Source organism: Montipora foliosa, chromosome 12 (assembly GCF_036669935.1).
Source record: "Montipora foliosa isolate CH-2021 chromosome 12, ASM3666993v2, whole genome shotgun sequence".
NCBI lineage: Eukaryota > Metazoa > Cnidaria > Anthozoa > Scleractinia > Acroporidae > Montipora > Montipora foliosa.
In genome coordinates this window covers 24,142,023-24,166,096 of record NC_090880.1, presented here as the reverse complement: position 1 = coordinate 24,166,096, position 24,074 = coordinate 24,142,023, and the positions used below count along the sequence as shown (strand labels likewise).

The following is a 24,074-nucleotide window of genomic DNA, read 5'->3' as shown; positions in this document are numbered from 1 at the left end:
CCTTCCATACAATTCAGAATTAGCATTTTCCTTACATGTACTTTTTACTTTTCAGACTGCCCTTCTTGAGCAGCATGCAAATTTCAAACACTCTTCCATTGGGTTGGTACAGATTTTTTGCAACCCTGTGATGTGAATTAACTGACCTTTGACAATCAATGCACAGAGTTGTCATACAAGCAGGGCAAGACAAGATCGCATCACTTGATGGAACTTTTTTTACTTTTTGTTTTAACACCTTGGATTTGCTTTCAGTTGGTGATGATGTGCCTTGATTCTGACTTGTATCTGAAGAATTTCTAGTGCTTTGTCTCTGCTGTACTGCAATGAAAATCACAAAAAAAAGCAGAAACATGAATGCTTCCCTCCCAGAAACAGCTGGTATTTTTTTTAAACATCAGTTTGTGGTCAAGTTCACTGCCTCTGTCTTAGCTTTTCCCTCACATTACCACTTCCTTTGTGTTTTGGGACATGTGTTCTGTTTATTTCTTCTGATCAGTTTTGTTTGTCAACTGTGTGATGCCTCTTTAATAAACTAGTCTCACATCGCCCAAGGACTGTCAGTTTAAATTTGAATTAGGGGATGGCATCAGAACAAGAGGATGGTGTAGAAATGGGGAAGAGATTTTTTTTAAATCTTTCAGTTGCTAGAAATTTAGCTGTAAGCCATTTAACCCTGTAAGCTCAAAGGGGGCATCCCAATGATGAGTAAAACTACCTGGTGTTAAACAGAGTAAAATCTACCTTATTATTAACTTCTTACTAACCTTCTTACTAAAAGGAAAAGATAGATAAAGATTCGAAGGAAACAACCACGGAATTAGACGCCTTACGCAGTAAAGTTGTCGACCTAGAGCTACGTTTAACTGCAGAAATTGAAAACAACATGAGACTTGAACAATACACCCGAAGGGAAAACTTGCGTTTCAATAACATCAACGAAACTGATGGGGAAGATTGCAAAGCGATTGTTTACAACATTATTGACAACGACCTGGGAATCGGTACAGACGGCATTCGATTCCATGCGGTTCACAGAGTTGGCAAAAAGGCCGAAAGAAGATGCCGCCCGATCATAACAAGATTTGTAAGCCGTGAGGACCGCGATAAAGTCTGGAAAAATAGGTCAAAGATTAAAAATTCAGGTAACCATACGGACGCTTATATAACTGAGGACTTTGCTAAAGCTATTCAGGAAGAGCGGAAAATTTTGATCAAAGCAATGTTGAAAGCAAGGAATGAGCATGGAATACGTGATGCTAAAGTTGTCGGAAGATTTTTATTCATCCACAATGAAAAGTACAACCATCAAAATTTTCCAGATTTTCTAAGATAATCTTTTGTAGAAAACCCTGTCAATTTGCATTTTTTCTTAGTTTTTTCAAAATGGCTGTTAATGAACCCTTTTTCATGAATAACAATCGAAGAGGTCAAGAGTCCACTCTACAATGGTTTTTATTGTATGTGTTAATGTTTTTTGTGTAATTTTCCGAGCCATTACTGTTTTTTTAAATATGTTAGTTTTTCTTTTTTTCGTGCTATTTTTCTTTTCAATTTGGATCTTTTGTTACTTTTGTCACACTCTAATCCCTCTGGCTTGCAACACGCATTACTTCTGTAATCAACAATGAATCTCCGTATTTGCTCTCTTAATGTGAGAGGACTGGGGGACAGCTTGAAGAGACGAGAAGTTTTTAATTGGCTAAGAAAGAAAAAATATTCAATCTATATGCTCCAAGAAGTGCACTGTTCGAGTTTGATCGTAGCACGAGTCAAGTTCGAGCCCCAGTCAAGTTCGAGTCACGAGTCAAGTTCGAGTCAAGTTAAATTTTCCTTTTTTTTTTTAGTAGTTTTGTTTTTAATTGCTGGGTGAAAATAATGTACCAGAGGTAATTAGGCCTAATTAGGTCTTTTTAGGGCTAATTAGGCCTAATTAGGCCGAAAGAAAAGTACCCTAAACATTCATTAAAGCTAATTTTAGGCCTAATTAGCCCTAAAAAGACCTAATTAGGCCTAATTACCTCTGGTACATTATTTTCACACAGCAATTAAAAACAAAACTACTAAAAAAAAAGGAAAATTTAACTTGACTCGAACTTGACTCGTGACTCGAACTTGACTCGGGCTCGAACTTGACTCGTGCTACGATCAAACTCGCACTGTTCTGAAAAAAGCAATCCCATGTGGTCTGCAGAATGGGGATATAGAACCATCTTTAGTGGCCTTGCCAGTAATCAGAGTGGAGTCGCTGTCCTATTTAATAACACCTTCGATTTTGAAATTAAAAAATCCTTCTCGGATCCAAACGGTAGGTACATTATTTGCGACATTGAGACAGATAAAAAGTATATTACTTTAGCCACATTATACGCGCCAAATGACGACGATCCAAGCTTCTTTGAAACTTTCTTGGCTCATTTGCTTGATTTTGAGTGCGACGATATTATCCTTGGTGGAGATTTTAACCTTGTTTTAGATGTAACCGCAGACAAGAAAGGTGGGAACCCTAAAACTCATAGTAAATGCCTTGAAATTATTAGACAGTTTGTTACAGAACTCGATCTTCTAGATGTGTGGAGAGTCTTAAATCCGGATAGTCGTTTATTCACTTGGCGCCGAAAAAAACCTGAAATTTCATGCCGACTAGATTTTTTCCTCATAAGCCAAAGTCTCATGTGTAATGTTACGAGTGCTAGTATTTCTGTCGGTTATAAAACAGATCATTCACTAATAGACATCAAAATAGCTTTACATTCCAATCCAAGAGGTCCGGGTTTCTGGAAACTTAACACCACCTTTCTGAATGAAAATGATTATATAGGCCAAATTCAAGTAGTTATTAAAGAAACTCACGAGGAATATCGACATGATAAAACTATGAACGACGCCTTATTGTGGGAGATGATTAAACTCAAAATTAGAGAGCATTCGATAAAGTATGCTACTACTAAAAGAGCCAAAACCGTACGACACGAAGAAGAACTCGAGAAGGAAATTAACAGCTTGCAACATCTTATCGACACTCAGAATGAAAACAACGAAATTGACATTGCTGATACTTTCCATAATTTAGAGATTAAAAAAAGGGAATTGGAAGAAATAGTTGAGTACCGGACGAAAGGTTCAATTTTGAGGGCCAGATGCAGGTGGTTCAATGAAGGTGAAAAGGACACCAAGTACTTTTTAAATTTAGAAAAAAGGCATCATAAGCAAGGAACCATATCTCAACTAAAGCAAGCGGATGAGAGTTTTGTAACAACAGACAAGGAAATATTATATCAGTGCGAAACTTTTTACAGAGATCTCTACCGATCCAAAATTGACACTTGTGATGATAAATATGATCATATTTTTTTTGAAGAATCAACACATAAGAAACTAAACCAAGACGAGAAGGATGTTTGTGAGGGCCCCTTGACGAAAGAGGAATGTTTAAAGGCACTTAACGAAATGGAATGCAATAAAACACCGGGCTCCGATGGTTTACCGGCCGAATTTTATAGAATCTTTTGGAACTACATTTCTGACTACCTGCTCAACTCCTTTCACTATGCTTATCTCCGTGGGCAATTGTCCGTATCTCAAAAACGAGGCATTATTAAACTTATCCCCAAAAAGGACACTGAACTTTACTTTGTCAAAAATTGGCGTCCAATATCTTTGTTAAATTGTGATTATAAATACCGGCCAAGGCTATCGCCATTCGTCTGAAACGTGTTCTTCCTAAACTTATTGATAACGATCAGACTGGTTTTCTTAAAGGCAGATTTATTGGAGAAAATATTACACTAATCGATGCCACTATTAACTACACAAGCTTTAAAAACATTCCTGGACTATTGCTATTCCTTGATTTCGAAAAGGCTTTTGACACAGTTGAGTGGTCGTTTATACAAAAAACTTTTCGACAGTTTAACTTTGGCCTGACCATTATCAACTGGATTAAAATCTTTTATAATAGCACAGAAAGCTGTATTTTGAATAATGGCCGGTCTAGTGATATTTTCAAACTCGAAAGAGGGGTTAGACAAGGCTGCCCTATCTCGCCTTATTTGTTTATCCTTTGTGTGGAGGTTCTAGCGGAAGCAGTAAGAAAAAATAACGAGATCAAAGGAATAACAGTGAACGGTCGGGAAATAAAAATTAGCCAGTATGCTGACGACACCACTCTCATTTTAGATGGATCACAACAATCTTTCACTACCTCTCTAAAGACATTAGAATTGTTCAGTGAAGTATCTGGCCTCCGTTTAAACCGTAAAAAAACGGAAGCCTTTTGGATTGGTGCTAAAGCAAATAGCGAGGAGAAACTTTGCCCTGAAATCGAGCTGAAATGGATTAGGGACAAGGTAAAGACTTTGGGTGTATGGTTGTCAACTGACCCGGTAATAACGATGAAAGAAAACTATAACGAAAAGTTAACAAAACTTAAGGCAACTTTGGGCTGTTGGGAGTTGCGTCGACTTAGTTTACTTCGTAAAATAACTGTATTAAAAAGTTTAATAATCTCGCAACTTGTTTATATTCTTTCACCTTTGCCAACAGATCAAAGAGTAGTTAACGAAGTTAATAATCTTTGTTACAATTTTCTGTGGGATGGCAAAGGTGACAAATTAAGCGTGATACTATGATTAGTGATTATGAACAGGGTGGACTGAAGATGGTTGATGTAAAGATTTTTAGCAAGGCTTTGAAGGCAACTTGGATTAAGAAATACCTCGACCAAAATAACCAGGCAAAATGGAAACTTTTTTTTGACCTGCAACTGCAAGATCTCTGTGGTGCTACCTTTTTTAGGGGTAATCTAAATCAAAAAATTTGTTAAAATTTGGAAAAGTATCGCACGTTTTCCTGCAAGAAATACTACAAATTTGGTCAGAAGCTACTTTTGAAGATTGCATGTCCTCTGTCACCCAGCTACGGTCACAGCCTCTTTGGTTCAATTCTCTTGTACGAGTCGAAAATAAACCAATATACTACGCACTATGGGCACTAAGGGAATTCAGGTTGTCAGCGATTTAATGGTTAATGAGTCCACTTTTTTATCTTTCTCAGAATTTAAAGACCGTTATAGATTTAAACCAAGTTTTCTGTCTTTTCTTGGAGTCATCTCGGCTATAAAGCAGTTGTGGGAAACAACCAATGGGAAAAACCTAAGCAGAATAGTGTACCAAAAGCTTGTGGAAAAAAAAAGAAAACAGCCCTTGAATAGTCAGATGAAGTGGTTAGCAGATTGCCTAATTGAACCAAACGAAACTGTGGACTGGGTCGCCGTGTATCGAAAACCCTTCGAATGTACCAAAATCTCTAAACTTCTAGTATTTCAATTTAAGCTGTTTCACAGGCGATTAGCCACCAATAATTTTCTGAAAAAATAAACTTTATTGATAATGATCTCTGCAGTTTCTGTCAACGGGAAGAGGAATCACTCATTCACTTATTCTGGACTTGCACAGTAACGTCCCTTTTCTGGGGAGCTTTTAAGGAATGGCTGATTCGTGACAAAGCTCTTCCTACGCTAGACTTGTCACCATCATTAGTTGTTGGTCTAAAGCCTCAATTAATTCAAAACAAGAATCACTACTTTTTCTTTTTGGTTGCGAGGTATTACATTTGGACCTGTAGAACACGCAGTCATTATCCTAAAATAGAAGGCTTCCACCCATTCCTCTCACATTACAGTCCTACGACTTGTAATTGAAAGAACCTAATTACTGTTTGTGTTGCAAAGGGCTTTGGTTTTATTTTATTTTATTTTATTTATTTATTTATTTATTTATTTTTGTATTGTATGGTGTAAATTAATACCTTTGGTTTGTTAAGTAGGTAGTAAGTATCGTAAGTATTGTAAGTATTGTAAAAGAATAAAAATAAATAAATAAATAAAAAATAAAAAAAAAATAAAAAAAACTTCTTACTAACCGAGTGTGAGGGCCGTACAAAAACGACCGAGGGCCAATATTCCCCAATACGGCTCGAGCTAGCTCGGTTAGTACTGTAAGTAGTTTATTATATGGCTTTTTAATCACCTTTTGCTTTTATTGTTTTTGCAAGCCCGTAATCGGCCCGTGGGCATTACGGGAGAATAATGCCCTACAATTCAGTCACAATTAGCCAATCAGAGCGCATGTTATATCGGCTACAAACACAAGCCATATAACAAAGGAAATTAAAGCTCCATGAAATTAACACGAATCAATAAAATTCACGTTAATTTAATTCCCACTTATTATGTTGAGCGTTATTTTCCCTGACAGTAATTATTATAAGTGCAGCATTAATTTCCGCGCTCTTAATTTCCATTATTTCGACCCTAATTTTAAAACCTTTCCAGACATTCATGACACCTAAAAAACAATAAAATAAGGTACATTCAAGCTTTCTTTCTTTCTTTTAATCCCTACATAGATTAGAATTTTGAGGACGGTTTTGTTGACCAGAGGGCTCAGTTTCGTAGAGTGATCATTTATCTTGCATTCAGGGTTGAATAAATTTGTTCCAGTGGTCACCACCAACTGTGTCTCATTATTGCATTAATTTCCTTTATGGTGAAACTCTTCCTCCTCCTTCACTTTAAGTCGGGTTAATTTCCAATACCTTAATTTCATGGAGCATTAATTTCCTATAATTAGGTATGTGGTAATTGGAAGTTAAAGGATTTTAAAACCCTTTCCCTTTCGAGAGTAAGACTTATAGATTTTACTTTAATGCCAGACGACATTACTTGTCAATAGGGTCGCTTCAGGGGCGAATGGATTAACAACACCTAGGTCCACTTAAAAGCTATGTCACCTTTAACCCTTTCTCTCCTGAGAGTGAACGGAAAAAGGAAAGGGAAGGAATGTTATTTAAGTGTCTAGTCGTTCTAGAGCTGGAGCACTAATTGGGGACACTGTAAACTGAAATTAACAATCAACGCAAGTCAAGTCAAATGTTGGTTTTTGAGGAGAGGGGAAACCGGAGTACCCAGAGAAAACCTCTTGGTGCAGAGTAGAAAACCAACAAAATCAACCCACATGACGCCGAGTCTGGAGATCTAATCCCGGGCCACATTGGTGGGAGGTGAACGCTCCCCCCCCCCCCCCCCCTGTGAGACTTACAGTGTATTAATTTTACTCTGTCTAATGCCAGATGTCTAATGTCAGTGGGTGCTTCTTCAGGGGTGAATGGTTTAGTAATCTTCTCATAGAGCATACCTTTCATTCTATGTTCCTGCCTTTGTTTTAGGACCCATTTCTCATCCTCATCATCCATGTCTGGGTCATACAACAGTTCATCATTTGTCAACATTTTCCTTCGTTCCTTTGATTTGGAGCCTTGCCCACCCACCAAATGCTCATCTTCTGACCCAGAACTGAAGTAATCTTCAGAATAAACATCACCTGCAGATTCTTCAGCATTTTGACCTTTGTTATCACTTGCCCCTTTTTCTTGATCATTTGACGCATTTTGTTCTGTGTGATCACCAACAAAATTAATATCATTAATGAACACAGCTTGCATTGTCATAAAATAGTCCAGGGTATTTGTTATTAAAGATTTTTTTAAAAGGCCATTTTTATTACCAAAAGACTGATTCCCACTTCCTTCCAGTTGTGGACTTGAGCGGGTGGATTGTCAGTAGTGTGTCAGCCAAAGGGTTGGTTACTTTAAGATGGCATGGCTATTCCGGGGGTGAGGGGTGAGGGGTGAGGGGTAGGGAGTGAAGGGTACCATAGCTGAAACAACCCAAACCTTTGCAAAAATGCTACGGTTAGCATTTTTGTAAAGGTTTGGGTTGTTTCAGCTATAGTACCATTCACTCCCTACCCCTCACCCCCCACCCCTACCCCCCAACCCCAGAATGGTCATGCACCTTTAAGGTTACCTTTAAAGTGCCCCTGTGATCAAAAAAACCACTTCCTTTTTTCCTTCAGATTTTGAAAGTGTGTTTGCTTAACACCTGACTGGCAAAATTTTGAGCTTTGATTTTTATCCAAAGGCCGTTTACTTTGAGTGTAAGTTTTGGATTTCACCGTCCGCCATTACTCACGTTCAAAACTGACCGATTGGACCTCAGACGGTTGGATCCAGGGAAAAGTGACGTCAGAGGCTCACTAGCTTAAAATTTCAGCGTGTGAACGCAGCTTATTATATATGCAAAGCGTGAGTTTAAAAGTCTGAAAGCCCAAAACCCCCGTGCTGCATATTAATTCTGCGGCGTACACACGTATTGCATTCTTAAACTAGTGAGCCTTTGACGTCATTTTCTCCTCGATCCAGCTCTCTCAAGAACATAATGTTAGTAATGGCGGACCATTAAATAGGAAAATTACAGTTAAAATAAAGAGGCGTCTTTTTGAAATCAAGGCTTAAAACGTGGGTCACTTAGTGTTTTGTTAACACGGTTTTGAAATCCAAAGAAAAAAATGAATTGATTTTTTGGTCACAGGGGCACTTTAAAGTTATCCACCAAATTATAACCATCATTGTATAAAACAAGCAAAACCCAATATAAGAGGACCTCAAGAAACCACTGGGGTGATGTAAGACATAAATTTTCGACCTCAGATATTGCAAAAATTTGATGAAATTTAATAAAACAATAATATTATTCCATACACACTAGCAGAATATGAGACTGGCTCTACGTGCCTCATGGGCTATTTACCACCTCATATCCAACGCACACTCATGCAATGATTGTTAATTATGTTGGTTGATGTATTATTGCTCCGACCTGTGACAGGCATGTCCCAGTCTTACAGAGTAACCACAGGTTGGTAAAGAAAAACCAGCTTTTTTCTTACAAAAACAGGGATAGTTTAATCCAATCCACATTTGTAGAGGGCTATTTATTGCTCCACTAGCCATCCGAACTTACCACAAGAACTTACCACTCTGTTGCTCATAGCTTCTCAACACACTCTCCAATTCCATTTGCATTTCTTTCTCAAATTCATCCTCGCTGCTTGAGCCGGACTCTCTTCTTTCTTTCAAAAATCCCACCTCCTTAAGATCATCATCAGAACTAGACCAACATGACAAATATTACTTTATAACAATATTTTGCACTGGATAAATGCAGTGGCTCCCAGCAAAATGTTGAAAAAAAGCCTAATGCCCTGCACTGTCCCAAGCTATATAACTCCTACAAAGAGAAATTGCATGAAGATTTAGAAGCTTAAAAAAATTCCCCAGTGTATTTCTGATCTCTCAATAGCACTTTTAGTTGTTTCCTTGACTGATAAGTCATTTCATTTACACACAAAACCTATTGACATTTTGTAGCATACAGCAATGTTCTATTGGACCATTGCTCAGTATACCAGTACTTCTCCACCAAACTTTCACCATCTTGAATCATTAAAGCAAGGGATTAGTCAATATTAAGAAGAAAATGAAATAATTATAATTGTTACCAACATGGATGCTCATTAAACAATGACAGATTAATAAGGTAACTTAATTGCTCTTTTCGGTATGGTTTGACTGCACTTAAGAAGTTTTACAAAATGACTTGACACATTTATACGTCGCCTATGATGTCTTGCCTATGGTCCTGAAACTTTTATTTGCCTTTTACACAGTCACAGGAAAATGGCATTAACTTTCAGCCCTCGTGATCTTGCAATTTTACATATTTATATTCATTTTTATGTGACCTTTTCAATTCTGTATTTAAATTTTATTCCAATTTTATATTGAGGGATAAAGAAAAACGGGATGCTGCATAGCAGATGAGGGTCGAATACCACTAAGAGGTTTTCATCATTGATTCATTGCCACCACAAATTGTCCAAGAAGAAGAAGAAGGAGAAAGAAAAACCTCTCGGACCAGGATACAGTTTTCCAGGACACTGCTATCATTTTGGAATGCCTGGAAAGTGTCAGGGCAAGAAATGCCCAACTAACTCCACGCTAATGTTTGAGCGCATCCCCTTGTTTGTTTAGATGTACCACTGTCCAAATTCACCAATAAAATATCTTTGAGAGAATGAACACATTTTAACATTCAGTCCTAAACAGTAAAGTAGAATGGTTGTCAAATGAACCTAGTTCAATGGCCAAGCTTTAACGACTCTCCTACATAGTTACAAGGAACATACGTCATCTGAATAGGATAATTTGTCACAAAATTATAATTGGTAGGTCATATTCATCAGTAACTTTGACTCCCAAAAGGAATACATGTACTTCCATTTTTTCTCTGGGTATGCTTGAGATATAACATTAATTTTGTTACTTTGGTCATGATTGAACACTTGTCATGTCAGATGACACTCTAGAACATTTTTTTGTGTGAGAGAAGAATGTTTTGATTGTGATAAAACATTTGGCCAGCATTCAACATTCTTGAAAGCATTTGGCTGCCTTTTTTATCATTGTTACACCACAGTGCAACAAACATTGTTAGACATGATTCATTAGAATGATCCAACCTTGGAGCAGGATTTCTTGAAGTTGGGGAAAACTGGATCAAACCACCATAATTTACTTATTCTATATATACAAAAATTACTTCATGTGATTCTGAAAAGGTGTACATAGAACAATATAATTATACTAGAACTGTTCCCTTTTAATAAAAAGCTCTTGCAAATTTTCATAATGAAAACAGGAAAAATTCAATTTAATTCCATTTCATTACTGAGTGACAAAGGAGAACAAAAATAGAAACAAAAATATAAAGACTTTAAGCATAGAGGTGCCATGATGTCTAGAGAGTTTTGAAAGGATCATTCTTTTGATCTTTTTTTCAAAGCATATGTCTCTGTATGCTAAAGGTCACCGAAATTGAACAATGTTAACATTCTTTGTTGCCACACACATAATTAATTTGCTTTGCCAGGAATCAACAGAGGTGTACATAAACTGTATCACCACGAAGGCCTAAATGTACAAAGAATATGAAACACGCCTATTTTGATAAGAATTTCGCGATTCAATTTTCATTTTGTCCATTTGAAATCAATCATTGCCAAGAGAGGAAGGAAATGACAATGACAGATGTCGGTGCAATGAAAATTGTTGTCATTCTTAAAAACCTTTCTTGATGCATTTAAAATCGTCGCTTCAGGTCGGATGAACATGATTTTACGTCATAAAAACGTAGGATGACCATTTCAGAAAATGAGATCATAAAAGAATGCCGACACAAAGTAAAATGTGCATAATGTATTGGCAAAAACGAACGCCTGCGAAAATTTAGAGAATTTCAAACCACTCAAAAAAACGTGAAAGTGTCGGAAACACATTTTCACTAGGCGCTATAAACATAATTTATTGTTAGTCACGCATAAGTCCCACAATCTGCGATTAACTGAAGTACCTCTCGTTTTGATCATCGTCGGAACTGCTGTATCTTCCAATGCCATAAGAGTCCTCGTCTTCCATCATTATTTTCTACGAGGTTTTCATCATGTTGATGCGGTGGAACTCTTCCAATAAGATCTCCAATCTTCGCCCAGCGGAGTCTGGTTCGAGGAGTCATTTGATTGATTACTGTTTTCTCCTGTTTGGTTGAATAGAGAAGCATTTCAGAAGGTATTGAGAATCTAATGTTGGTCACCTAAGGTATTTCAATAGCGGTGAACTGATTGTTTTGGGAGGGAGAAGTGAAGATGGCGTCGAATTCTTCGGATAAGGCCACGTGCATTAGCAAGGAAGATTTCCTCTCTCTACATCGACCACAACTACTGTCGATCGGTTTACCTGAACAGTTATGGGATAGACTGTACAGAAAGCTATCACCAATCGCAAGCTGTGACACTGCTGAGGTTTTTGAGCTGCGCAAATTTGAATCTCCTGGTCGGTGGTCGCTTCACGCTAAACGAGCTTTGCAAAAATTTAGTGACGTGTTTCTCATTCAACATATCTGGTCGAACGACGGAGGATCGGCAGCAAAAAATAGCTTAGAGAAGTCACCAGAGTTGCTATCGAGAATGAAGGAAATCATGCATCTCCCCGAAAACGACGCTGTCGAAAAACATGCCTCAAGCGACGAAGACTATTTGGACAGCTCCCTTGTTGTTTCACAAATTACCGGAGCAGACAAGGAGAAAGCTGAAGGGACTCTTCAGTCCACGGGCGGTGATCTAATCGAGGCCTTATGTCAAATCACGGACGATTCTTATGAAACCCAAAAGCCGTCCAAATCAGATAGGTCAAAAATTATGACCCTCGAGGAATTCAAGACAGGCTTTCTACATGCGGTAGGGATGGAAAAAGCGAAATTGCTTTCCGAGGAATATGTCGAGAAAATGTACCTAAGGTATAAGCGAGAGAAAGAAGAATACCCAGATTCATTGAGCTTTGGAAAAGGAACGACGCCGAACTACAGTTGGTTTGAAGAAGATGAAGGAGCGATGGCCGTTTTCGTCTCGATTCCTGTTAAAACGAAAAAGCGAGACGTTGTGAGTAAACTGTCGACAAAGCGTTGGAGTTTGGGTTTGAAAGGATGCGCCCCCATCATCGATGGCGAATTCTACGGCAACGTTTGCCCTGATGAGTCTTTTTGGACGTTTGATTCGCCTGGTTTGTTGGTCATGACGCTCCAGAAACCAGAGAATGAAGAATCAGAGCTTTGGCCAGTAAGTTTTTTGAGTGTGTAGTTTACATGAAAACATACTTCGCTTGATACGCTTGACAGGCCGTTCCCCAGGGTCGCGTCGTAGTTTATGCATTTCCAAAAGCGGCGGAAAAGGTTACTACGAAGTATTTATAACGTAATTGCGTTTGACCCATGTAAAAGCGTGCATGTTTGATAGAATACACTTTGCTTGTTACATCCAATATAAGTCGCAAACAGAAAATCTAATGTTTTTCTTTCAAGTGGCCGGCTCATCAAGTTTCAAGTGGATCAAAAGTTATTCCTTAATCGGAATAATTCATTTGTGATATTCACATGTTTAAATTGTTATCCCATACATCTTGAAACTCTTCAAAAGTTGACATCTATGTTATAAGTTAGCATGGCCAATTCTGACCAAAACGTTTTATTTTTTTTCCATATATTCAAAATACTTTACAAGGAAAACTCTCCCAAATATTAATTGATCTTTGCTTAGCTTGGTATTTTGTTACGTTTCTTTTACTATAAAAACAAACACCTAAACGCAATTAATGAGATTAAATATTTTACTGTAAAACGCAGTGTTGTAAAATCACTTTTCTTAAAAGGATGAGGTTTGTTTAAAACTAAGCTCTTAATAAAACCAGGAAAACTCCCATTGAAAATTTCGTAATCTCACGGTGCGGAAAATAATTTAATGTTTCACTTGTCGTGATGGACATTACACATCGAGATGCTGCCTTGCGATTTTTTTTTCATTTAAAACTATGAAACAACAAACAACAAATATAAGTTAGAAGCAAATGTATGCATTCATTTTGTAAGTTCTTTGCGAAATGTTGTTGTTGCTGGTGTGGCGAATCCCAGAGAGTACAAAAGTATTTCATAAATGTAAGTGAAAACAGATTGATTAGGCTTTTATTGAAAACAGGGTGTATAAAATGACAATCCCTTTGTGTTGTTCTTACCGTGTTACCTCCCTATGTAAACAAATTCTAGGTCTCCTTTACCCATTGGTTCCCATTAAATGCTTAATTCATATTTCTGTGTGAACTAAAGAGTTTCCAAAGGCAGTTTTTTTGAAAAAAAAAAAGAGACATTAATTATAAATTCATTTTTTGACTCGGTTTAAATTTGCCTTTTTTGCTGTAGAAGATCTGTTTTCGGTTGTTACGTTTTACGAAGTTCAGAAACTTAGGCCGAAACGGTAAACCATGACCAACATGTTATGCATTCTGATTTCCTCATACAGTAATTGTTTTTCAGACAAAGAGTCTCCTGTTCACCTTTTAGCCTTTTGTTTGTGGTAAAGATGGAATTTTGATAGACCTTATTTGTAACATTTTCATGTGTTTTTCCATTGTAGATCATGTGACAATATGAAACAGTATCTAGAGAGTATTTTCTTTCAAAGTTGGACATGCACTCCTTTGACTAGGTGGTTTTCATGTCATGTCATCGCCAACATTTTGGTGGTTGAAAACAAAAGATCTTTCATTTTGCTCCTTTTGTTTGGCCTCCAGCAATAATTCCTGATGATGAAAACTACAATAATTATTGTAGATTATGTTATTGTTATCTTTTCTATAAACAAGAGAAGGAATTATACCTCCCTGAGTATAGCTATGTGATTTGTATTGGGGGGAGGGAAATGAACAAGCAAATAACAAGAGCAAGCAGTGCTGTTTTTTTTTTGGGGGGGGGGGGGAGTTTCTTTTATTGTTTGCAAAAGATTGCTAAAATGTTGAAATCCTTGATCACAAATTAAGTCCAACTTTCTAACATTGTAATGAAAGGTTTTCATAGTCTTGTTATGTTGATTGAAGTGGTAGTCAAAATTTTGAGTGTACACCATGCCATCATGTGTGATCATTTAAATAACAGTTGGTGAAGGAGAGATGCCATTAGTTCTTTTTGTTATTTGGTACAAGTTTGACTTTTGAATTGATGGACGAACATTACTGATGAGTGTGCCCCTCTAGAACTGTTCAAAATTTCTTTTAAGCTGGTTCAAATAATGATTATTTCCAGAAGGCAGCAATGTTCTGTAACAGAAATTAATAATGGTCTAATGTTTGCCTTGTTTATTTAAGGCACTCTCACAAGACTATCATTCAGTGGGGGTTGTATAGTCAGCAAAGTATAGTTTTGTATTCTAATACTGAATGTTATTACAAGTTAACAAAGTTCTGTGTTCATAGCTGCTTGTTAAATCCAATGTATAATATACAACTTGCAACCTATACTTCTGTATAACTCAGTGCCTGTTAATACCAATTGCCTTGGGAACTTTGTAACAAACAAATATGCACAGCACCCTCGGGATGTATTCCTAAGAGATGCTAGTATTCAGTTAATTGTATTTATTATTGTAATTTTTTTACTGATCAGTCATTGTGACTGTGCAAGGTATTAACCCTTTCACCCCCGTGGGGTTCCCCATTGACGAGTAAAATCGTCTGGCGTTAGACAGAGTAAAATCTATAAGTGGCACTCTTGGGAGTGAAAGGGTTAAACCCATTGAGTTCAAGGGAATGCCCATTGATGAGTAAAATCATCTGGCGTTAGAGCAAAATACTAAGTATGGCGGGTTCAGGCCGGCTTGGAAGTCAAGGGGTTAATAAACAGACAGGTTAACATAATACTGTCATCCTTTAAATAATGACAAACGACAAACTGAAGTGAACCGAAATTTCCTCTTTTTTATTTCAGGTTCTAATCAAGGGGGAGAAGCATTTGACGGAAAAGGAAATCTCAGATCAAACAAGAGACAAGAGTGACCAAATTGAGTATGATACACTCAAAGTGTTGGAGAACATGTGGCATTACAACCAAACTTATCAAATTGTCTCTTCAGAAGGAAATAAGCAGAAACCGGTTTGGTACATCATGGATGAATTCGGATCGGGGATTGTACACAATATGTATCCTAACATGAAGTGTTCGCCATTTGCTTTTGCAGTAACTGGAGTGTTTTACTCTGTCCTCTGGCCTCTTGAAGATATCAATGTGGGTGACATGTGTTGCAGAAACTTTTGTCCATCACTTAGTCAGTCTGAGACACCAGTTCAAAGAGAAGCTCGACTTTTAGCCTTTCGATCTTCGTTGCCTGAAAGGTGTCCAGAAAGCTTTGTTGCTGAGCTTGCCAAGTTTCCTGTTTTGCCTAGAGATGTTAGTGTAGCTATAACTGCAAAGTCGTTGTCACCACAAACTGAAAGTATCAACTGTAGGCATTCCCAAGGTAAAAAACTCAACCTGAAGTTTTTTCTTGAGAAGTCTGGCACTGGGAAGAAGCCAGTTTTAAGAGACTTGGGTTGTACAGTTGTAGAGTCGTCAACAGAAGCAGAGGTGGTTTGGCTGGAAAAGTGGAGTATTCTAGGGCAAAGAATACCAAACAATGCTAGAGTCAACAGGCTTGGAGGAGAGGAAAACCTACTGCATCGTCATTTGCTGGCCTCTCACGTTCGGAAGATGTGGGGCAAAGTACCTTGGTTTCCAGTGACTTACGACATGTCGACAGACTTGGCTGCTTTGTGTGCTGACCATTATTGCCGTGGAGTCTCCAGTTACTGGATTTTACGAGCAGCAGATCCTAGCAGGCTTAGTTTACGACCGGTGGTTACCAGTGATCTTCGCAGGGTGTTAAGGTGTTCAGAGATGGGTCATATGGTTGCTTCATACTGTAAGTTTTGTATTTGAATCCTTATGTGATAAAATCGTAGCTGGTAGCTGGAATATGACTTGTCTTTCTTTCCTCATTAAAATAATGTGTAAATACTACAAGAAAATTGGTTTCTCACATTGTTAATTAATAGCACAAATGTACTTTGATATTTCGATCACCGAGTTTACTAGGCACCATATTGTTTCTGCGGCTTCATGGGATTGTGGGGGCTCTTAAACACCGTATGCTTCTTGCCGGTTACGTGAATTTTTGGCCCGGAAGACGAAGATTCAGCAAGAAGGTTAATTGAAAATTTAAATCCATCGTCAGTTGTGAATGCTGAAAACGTAGATTTTGCCATATTGCCGAAAGACCTCCTCAAAACTAGCTTGGTATTGATAATATATTGACAATGAACCTGGACATCGCATAATGAGTTTGAAATTGGCATGGAACCTTCAAAAAGCAACCTGTACCCTTAACGTAAAGTGGGTTGGAGAACTTGCCCCCTCTGTTAGGCACCTGCAAAATTGACTGCAAAAGGTGATCAATAAACGGATATAAATATCAGTAGAAAAGTATGTTAAGAAACCAAGTTCCTCTGATTCTAGAGGCTCCTGAAACCGTATACGAGCCGCTCCTTTTATTTTATCTTGGTCGGAGACTGGTACAGGCATTGTGGTTGTGTGGGGGCCTAGGCTGAGCAGTTGTAGTATTGCATTTACTCGTGATAAAGGTAAGTTGCTTTGCCACACAAGCTGTAGGAGAATAGAGAATTACGAAAAGAGGTGAAAAGCATGGATAAAGGATCCATTGCCTTGCTATGGAAAACATGAACTGTGCTTTGCTCCATTTCAAAAAACCTTAAAGAACACCATGACCAAACTATAGACAAAGCCGAAAACAACAGTGGCTTTAGAGATCTGTCTCGTGCTGGGTTTTTTTTGTTTTGTGCTATTTAATAATTATGACTTTCCTTGCATGCAAAGTTGGCGACCAAAATTTATGATCTGGCAACCCAATTTTTCGCCATTAGTCGCCAGCTGGCACCTGAGCAAAAAGGTTAATTTCAACCTCTGTCTGGATATTTCAATTATCCCGACTTGCTTCTCTGGTCCCCAGCTTTTCATGCATGCTAATTAGTCATATCCTATGATCTGTAGCAAAGCAATTTTCTTTCAAATTATGAGATGGAAGTCCAGTTCGAACTGAATCTTTTTCGCTTCAAAACACAAATCTGTACCTGTTTCGTGCTCACACACACCGTTACTAGTTCAGTGCATTTCACTGAGCTCTGATTGGCTCAGATTTGTTCCATTGCAAAGTGAAATTCTATGTTCCATGGATAAGCTTGCTCAGCATGGTTTGAAGAACACAAAGTAGATTTGCGTCTAAACGAATCCATCATGTCCACAAAACGTAAGTGGTCTATAAAAGATAAACTGTCAATTATTTTGCAATTAGAAAAAGGAGAAGAAGGAACGAATTTCGTCAACTGAGAATGGTGTATGCAAACTAATTTACTTCAGCATTTTAGACCAATGTAAATAAGTGTTTTTGGATTACTTAATTGTAAAGACTTGCAGCAGATAATCTTTGGGTAACTGTTAATAGTTTTTCCAACAACGATTTGTGATTGTGTTTTAATTCCTGCGAGATTAAACGTTATTCTTCTCTAACGTATTCCAGTCGTGTCTTTGGTTCATTAATATTCATATTTTTGATTATATGCGGACTATTCATCCCTGTCCCACTGATTCTGGATATTCTAGGTTCAACTGTATTGATGATCATTTTTAGGCAATTCCATGTTGCCATTGTGCAAACAAGTTTTAAGGTAAAAGAATCTGCCTTAATTTTCTTTTTCAATATCGGGGAAAACTGTAGCCGACTTCTCTGAGTGAGGTAACTGATGGTTTTCAATTGCTGTTGGTGCTTATTAATGTTCTGGTAAACTCAATAATTTAGTGACTGTTAGTAAGATGTGTCTCCAAAATTCTTAAAACTGAAAAAGCTAAGTCATCAGCTGTTAAGTCTTGTGTTGTACAGGGCTGAAACTTGGCAGTACTTAAGATAAAGCCGGGTAACTAAAAATTGGGATTGAATTGCCCAATGGGCGACTACAATACAAAATATAAATTCAGCCAGATCGATGTACTGTAAAATAAAAACAAAACAAATAGTTTACTTGGACTACCTTTCTTTTCTTTTCCCTCACTCAAATTCCTCCGATTTCTATGAACGTTTACATGAGTTATTTTTGAATGAAAAAGCATTTAACCCTAAAAAATTCTGAACCAATTTGTGAGACGCTATTTTGATTTTTCTGTTGTCTCGTGACTCCAGTCTTACCCAGAGCTTTTTGCTATCTGTTTTTGTCGTTGTTGCTTCCATGTGCGCAACAGTTTTGGAATACTAAATCAGCTGGGAAAAAACAACATAATGTGGACATTTCTCTCTGGGTGTGAGCCTCCTCCATTGAAAAAAACAAGGAATAATGAAGATGGGCGGGAGTCCAACAGAAACTACGAAAAAACAAAAGATAATGAAGATGGACAAAAGGGAGACCATGGCTAGTTTATGAAGAAGATACCATGTTTTTTTCTACTTGTTCTGTGGACAATTGTAATTAATTTTCTTATTTAATGAGTAATCAATTTCTGTGCACATTAATTTTTGAGTTTTCCATGAAACGCACATTCCTGTAAATATAGTGGAAATCCAGGGCCACTTATTTTTTACCTTGGCAACTAAGAAGTCAAAGAAACTGGCCAAGTTGGCCACCAAGTAAATAATGTAAATAATCTAATGATTGTCTTGCGTTTAAAAGGTTATTGTACTACATGTACGATTCTCAGTTGAATATGACACAAGGGAAGATTGGTGACATAATTTCAGCGTGAAAGTTGTGAAGGGCAACTTGCTTTGTTTCCAAGGGTAACTTTTCAGGGTTTGATGTCATTTGACTGGTAATGGTCATCAGTTTGAATTTAACAGTTACCATGTAGATTTTGGTGGGCTTCATCGTACATGACGTCAAGGCCTAAAGGTTATTCTTGGAAACGGAGCAAGGCGCCCTTGACAACATGGTAACTTTAACTCTGAAACTTCGTCAACAAACTTCCCTAGTGTCATACTCAACTGAGAATTGTAATAAGTTAGTTTTCCTACAGTGCATTACTATTCTGGATGAAGGGTAGATTGCAAAAATAACTTAGTATTCTGAAGCTTTGCATTTGTCATTTGCTGTTAAGTTCTTGTTTGTTTTAATTTGTTTTCAGACTGTTTTCAAACAGCTTGGTGCAAGAAGAGGCACTTTCGTCTACAGTATGCTGTCACCATCAAGTCTCTATTGCCGTTAGAGCTTTTGGTTCATAACATCCCACATGTGAATCTAGCAGATAAAGAGATGAACCCAAATGCTTTCTTAGATGAGTACAGTTCTTCATCTGTGGTATCTGGCTTCTCTGAAGCAAAGCAAAATGGAGTAGTGAATCACGGATTGACACACCAAGAATTCTTGGCAGACCTCAATGCCAATTTTCTTGCGGCAAGACCGGTGACATGGGAAGACATTCAAACAAAGATCCTTGAGAGCATTGCCAAATTGTTCTATGCAGTTTGTCCGAGTCTTACTACTTTTCAAAATGACAGGGATCTTTGTGCTGTGTACGGAGTTGACATTTTGCTGAAAGACTCACTAGAACCTCTCATCATTGGGGTCAATCCTACTCCAAGTTTTGACAGTGACAACTGTTTTTCTGATGTCCTGATCACTGCCTTTGGACAGAATGGGGAATGCTTGGGTAATGTAAACGTAACTCAGGTCTCTTTGAGAGAAAAGTGCAGCGGCTATTTGTCTGCTTAAAAGATGAGTTGAACTGTTAGTAATTATTATACACAGGTGTGGTAACGAGTGTCTTAGTTATTTTGTAATAAGAATCAAGTACTATACTAAGGACCTAAAACTTGGAGCCTAAAAGGGTGCCTTGTTGACAAGATCCCTTGATTCTTGCACTGTACAGTCTGTATTTTTATTGTGAAATATTATCTCAATCTGGCAGCATTGGAACTTGAAGTCCCTATAATGCTTATTTTTTCCCTATTTTTAAACTTTCCGTTTAAATATTTATAGTGTCTGGAGTGTAGTACATGAACTTCAAAAATTTTTCACTCATAGTGTATCTGTTGCCGGTAAAATCCTTTTTCAGGTTGAATCTGTTTTAACCTAGGTTAAATCAGTGTTCCTCATTTTACCTAGGTTGAATATGCACTCAGATGAATTGAAGAAAATTTTTGGAGCCTAAATTAAACTTAGAGAAAAAATAGGGTCAGGTTAGAATTACTTTTGGTTATTACAAATAGATGTCAATTGATCAATTATAGAAAAGTAAATAATGAAAAGAACTGTGTTAGGTGAGCATGTTCATCGTTGTAGTGTAGTGGTGAAGACACCGTACTACAGATATGGAGGGTGCGAGTTCAAATACCGGTAAGTGCCTAGTACAGTTCTTTGTTCCCCTACTATGATGTAGTGAAAATACAGAAACCGATAAGATGATTTACGTCGAGATATGTAAGACAGCGCTTGAGAGGGAAGGTATAAGTGTCTTCAATCCTTTTTGGAGGGGGTTTAAAGGGGCAAGGTCACCCTATTTTAGTTAATTTTGTTTAATTTTGTTAATTATGAGCTCTAAACGTCAAATTGGCAGAGCAAGAGTCTTTCATTTGCAAAATCATGGCAACATAACAACTGAGAATGATTTTCAAGCTTTGTAAATGACATTTTGATATTGACTGATATAAATTTGAGAAAAAGGTGGGCTGACGTTTTTCAAATTTACCCAAATTCAATCCATTTCAATCCTCTCCAGTTTTGTCCATCCATATCCCTTCTTGGCTTCCCTGTGTTTTGTTAGAGTTTTTCTATAGTTTTGAACAGTTATTTTGATATTTTAGATAATTCTATTACCATTTGATCAGTGCTGAAAATGCCTAAACTAGCGTGACCTAGCCCCTTTAAGCTAGGATGAGTGCATAATTCAACCTAGGTAAGTAAAATGGGGATCACGAATTTATCCTAGGTAAGAATGGATTCAACCTGAGAACAGATTTTACCTGCAACATATCCACTGGTTTTAGCGGAGTAACTATCGTCCGACATTTCTAGAAAGACTTAACAAAAAGCTCTTCTTTTCTCACACTTGTGCACATTTCTTTCTAAAGAGATGGGATCAAGTTACTTCTTTGACATCATTAGTTACCAGGGCCCAACTGGCTTGGCCAAGTTTTTTTTGCGTAAAAATCAAATGTGCTCTGAAACCGGTGGATACACTATTAGGGATAAATTTTTGAAGTACTACACTCCATACACTATAGAAATTTGAACGAAAAGTTTAAAAAAGGGGAAAAGTTAAGCGTCATTGCGACTTTTAAATGAAGTATGCAGTATTGTGCGTGCATGGTTGGTTAACTATTGTTATCTTTTGTCATGGGTCTCATTGGCAAAAGAGCGTCATCACGATTTTTTTGTTCTTAACCTTAGAGTTGCAAGTGGTTTTCCATGAAGTCTGCTTTAAGGTTAAAAATGGACTTGAATTTGTTGATGTCATAATCTGTGGCAGGGGTTTATCAAGACACCACGTGCTTGAGTATTTAAGTCTCTTTCTCCTGTTGCAATGTGAATCTGGCTCAGTGCATGTAAGAGTTTTGGTGATGTATGAAGGTGATCTCGTTAGCAGGAAGCCATGATAAATTCTAACTAATATTGATAAGTATCATTCATCATAAATGGTGAGGATGCTGTTTTGTCACTTAAGAGAAGTATGTGCTTATAGACTTACACAATAATATTATTAACTGGTGTGAGGTCAAAGTTGAGTAGGAAGGCAGTCAATTTGTTGATAAATCATGTACCGGTAATGCACTCTCTCAAATGGGCGTTGTCACACAATTTTAGCCTTTCTTCAATGACTGATAACATCATTGTACTGATGAAGACAAAACTTTAATGCTGTGTTTCCTATAAGAACCATGTTAATGGTCAAAAAGCATTTTTGTTATTTAGAGCTAAAGTGGGTGGAATAGCCAATTAATTTTTGCTTTGAAGTCATAGTGCCTATCACCTTAACAAACTTTTCTGCTTTATTTATTCGTGGAAGTAGTCTCAGATTCATTGTGTTGTTTTTAGAAACTTTTGATTGAAAATTCGCTTTTTTATTGGCTTTGAAAGATGGGAAAAGTGGTCATACTTTGAAAGGTTCCAAAAACTACACAATATATTTGGAATGATTGAGGAGAATAAATATAGTGGAATAGTTTGTTGAGTTGATAGGCAATTTAGAATGGGTAGTTCCAGTCCACTGTTGGGGCCCTTGGCTAGTTTGGCATTCCATTTCAATAAAAAATTATCGTTGAAACTACAGTTTTATCTGTCTACCCCCTACAAAGGACTGGAACTTCCAAGGAATCACTGGAAAGATGCTAATAGCGAAAAAAAGTCTATATTTCGTGGAAACTTAACAAAATTGGCCAATTTTTTTCAAGTTTAGACATAGAATTGCAGAGCTCATCCTGCTAAAAAGTTCTGTGATGTTATATAGTGACAGTATCCCTTTAAAGTGTGAGATGCCTTGTGTGTTTGGGTAAATAATATTTAAAGGGAGTTAAATCAGTTGGCGGCAAAATGCGGAAACAAGCTTGCAGTGCTCTTGTCAGTCTTTGAGGAGGTTCCCCTTCTTGCATAGCTTTTGCAAGTGATTATCTGGCCTGCTTCATGACCGTTCTTAGTCCAGCTGAAAAGATAATTTGCCAACAAGTTTGATTCTGGTATTCTAAGCCTACATGAAATATGAAGTAATTAATTGACTAAAATAATTAATCAATTAATTATCATTTTTTTAATTAACTGCTTAATTAATTAATTAAATCCAAATATAGGTGATTTGTTTGATTTAGCAGACATCTGAGTGTTTTCATGGTAATCTTAAGAGTACTCCATCCCAGTGTAACTAAAATTATTTCCTCTCATGTTCCTATTGTCTTCACTTATTCAGGGTGATTGTGTTTTACACAACTGCAGTCATTTGAATTTGTTCTTCTTGTAGAATATATTGGAATTTATTTGCTTACGGTTAATTACTCATCTTTATGTGTATGAAGTATCATTGTAGATTGAAAGAGTAATCGATATTAATTACGATTCACTGTATTGTCTATATTTATACCTAGATCATTCACTCACTCATCTGACATGCAAGCATACGTCATTCACTAAGATAATTATGTTCCCTCGACTCAGATTTATTTTATATACTTAAAGGTACCTGCTGTTTAGTTGTGGCAAGAGCTGATTGTTAGTTAGATGATTTAAATTAATCAGGTTTTAAACAATTATTGGGTTTGATGTAGGTGATCACTTAAGCCCCACGACACAGGGTGTTCTTTGCATGGGAGAACGCATGTTTTATGAGTCAAATGAGTCAATGAGACTTGCAGTCAATATAGCAATAATTTGTTGATTAAGCCTAAGCCCTTGTTTCAGTGATTAGGCCTAAGCACTCTCTGAAATTTTAGCTTCTATTTTATGGTTTAATTAACTGCACCAACTCGTTGACTCATTGACTCATTGACTCATAAATACTTAACACTCTGCATGGAAGGAGAAAGATCCTAGAAAAACGGTTTTTGCTTGGTGTAAATTCATAAATCTTGGCTTTCTAGAAGGATATAAAACATGTAACCTCTACGTAGATGGCTATGTAAAAATATGCTGCACAAGGGTAAAATGGAAGTGTTTGTTTCTTCAAGATATAGATTTACCAGTAGTTGCTGAAATAAAGACATTCCATACATTGT

The 24,074-nt window shown here is 37.2% G+C and overlaps 2 protein-coding genes across 2 annotated transcripts in view; one reads left to right on the top strand and one right to left on the bottom strand.

Moving 5' to 3' along the window:
* Positions 1 to 11,470, bottom strand: part of LOC137980288 (E2F-associated phosphoprotein-like) — a 13,334-nt gene extending 1,864 nt beyond the window's left edge. Inside the window, exons 1-4 of the mRNA XM_068827687.1 lie at positions 11,312 to 11,470; positions 8,877 to 9,010; positions 7,197 to 7,454; positions 147 to 321 (exon numbers count right to left, since the gene is read on the bottom strand). Of these exons, the coding sequence (XP_068683788.1) occupies positions 147 to 321; positions 7,197 to 7,454; positions 8,877 to 9,010; positions 11,312 to 11,379 (635 nt within the window). The 5' untranslated portion in view covers positions 11,380 to 11,470. The remainder of the gene's footprint in view (positions 1 to 146; positions 322 to 7,196; positions 7,455 to 8,876; positions 9,011 to 11,311) is intronic.
* LOC137980287 (tubulin--tyrosine ligase-like protein 12) lies at positions 11,459 to 24,074 on the top strand. Its single transcript, XM_068827686.1, has 3 exons — positions 11,459 to 12,572; positions 15,266 to 16,235; positions 19,499 to 24,074. The coding sequence occupies exons 1-3, from the start codon at positions 11,604 to 11,606 to the stop codon at positions 20,083 to 20,085; spliced, it is 2,526 nt and encodes an 841-aa protein (XP_068683787.1). The 5' UTR covers positions 11,459 to 11,603; the 3' UTR covers positions 20,086 to 24,074.

Excerpts from the sequence above, each read along its gene's own strand:
- LOC137980287 (XM_068827686.1), top strand. The coding sequence starts at position 11,604 with ATGGCGTCGAATTCTTCGGATAAGGCCACGTGCATTAGCAAGGAAGAT. Across the intron at positions 12,573-15,265 it reads AAGAATCAGAGCTTTGGCCA|GTTCTAATCAAGGGGGAGAA; the intron begins GTAAGTTTTTTG and ends TTTTTATTTCAG. Across the intron at positions 16,236-19,498 it reads TCATATGGTTGCTTCATACT|ACTGTTTTCAAACAGCTTGG; the intron begins GTAAGTTTTGTA and ends ATTTGTTTTCAG.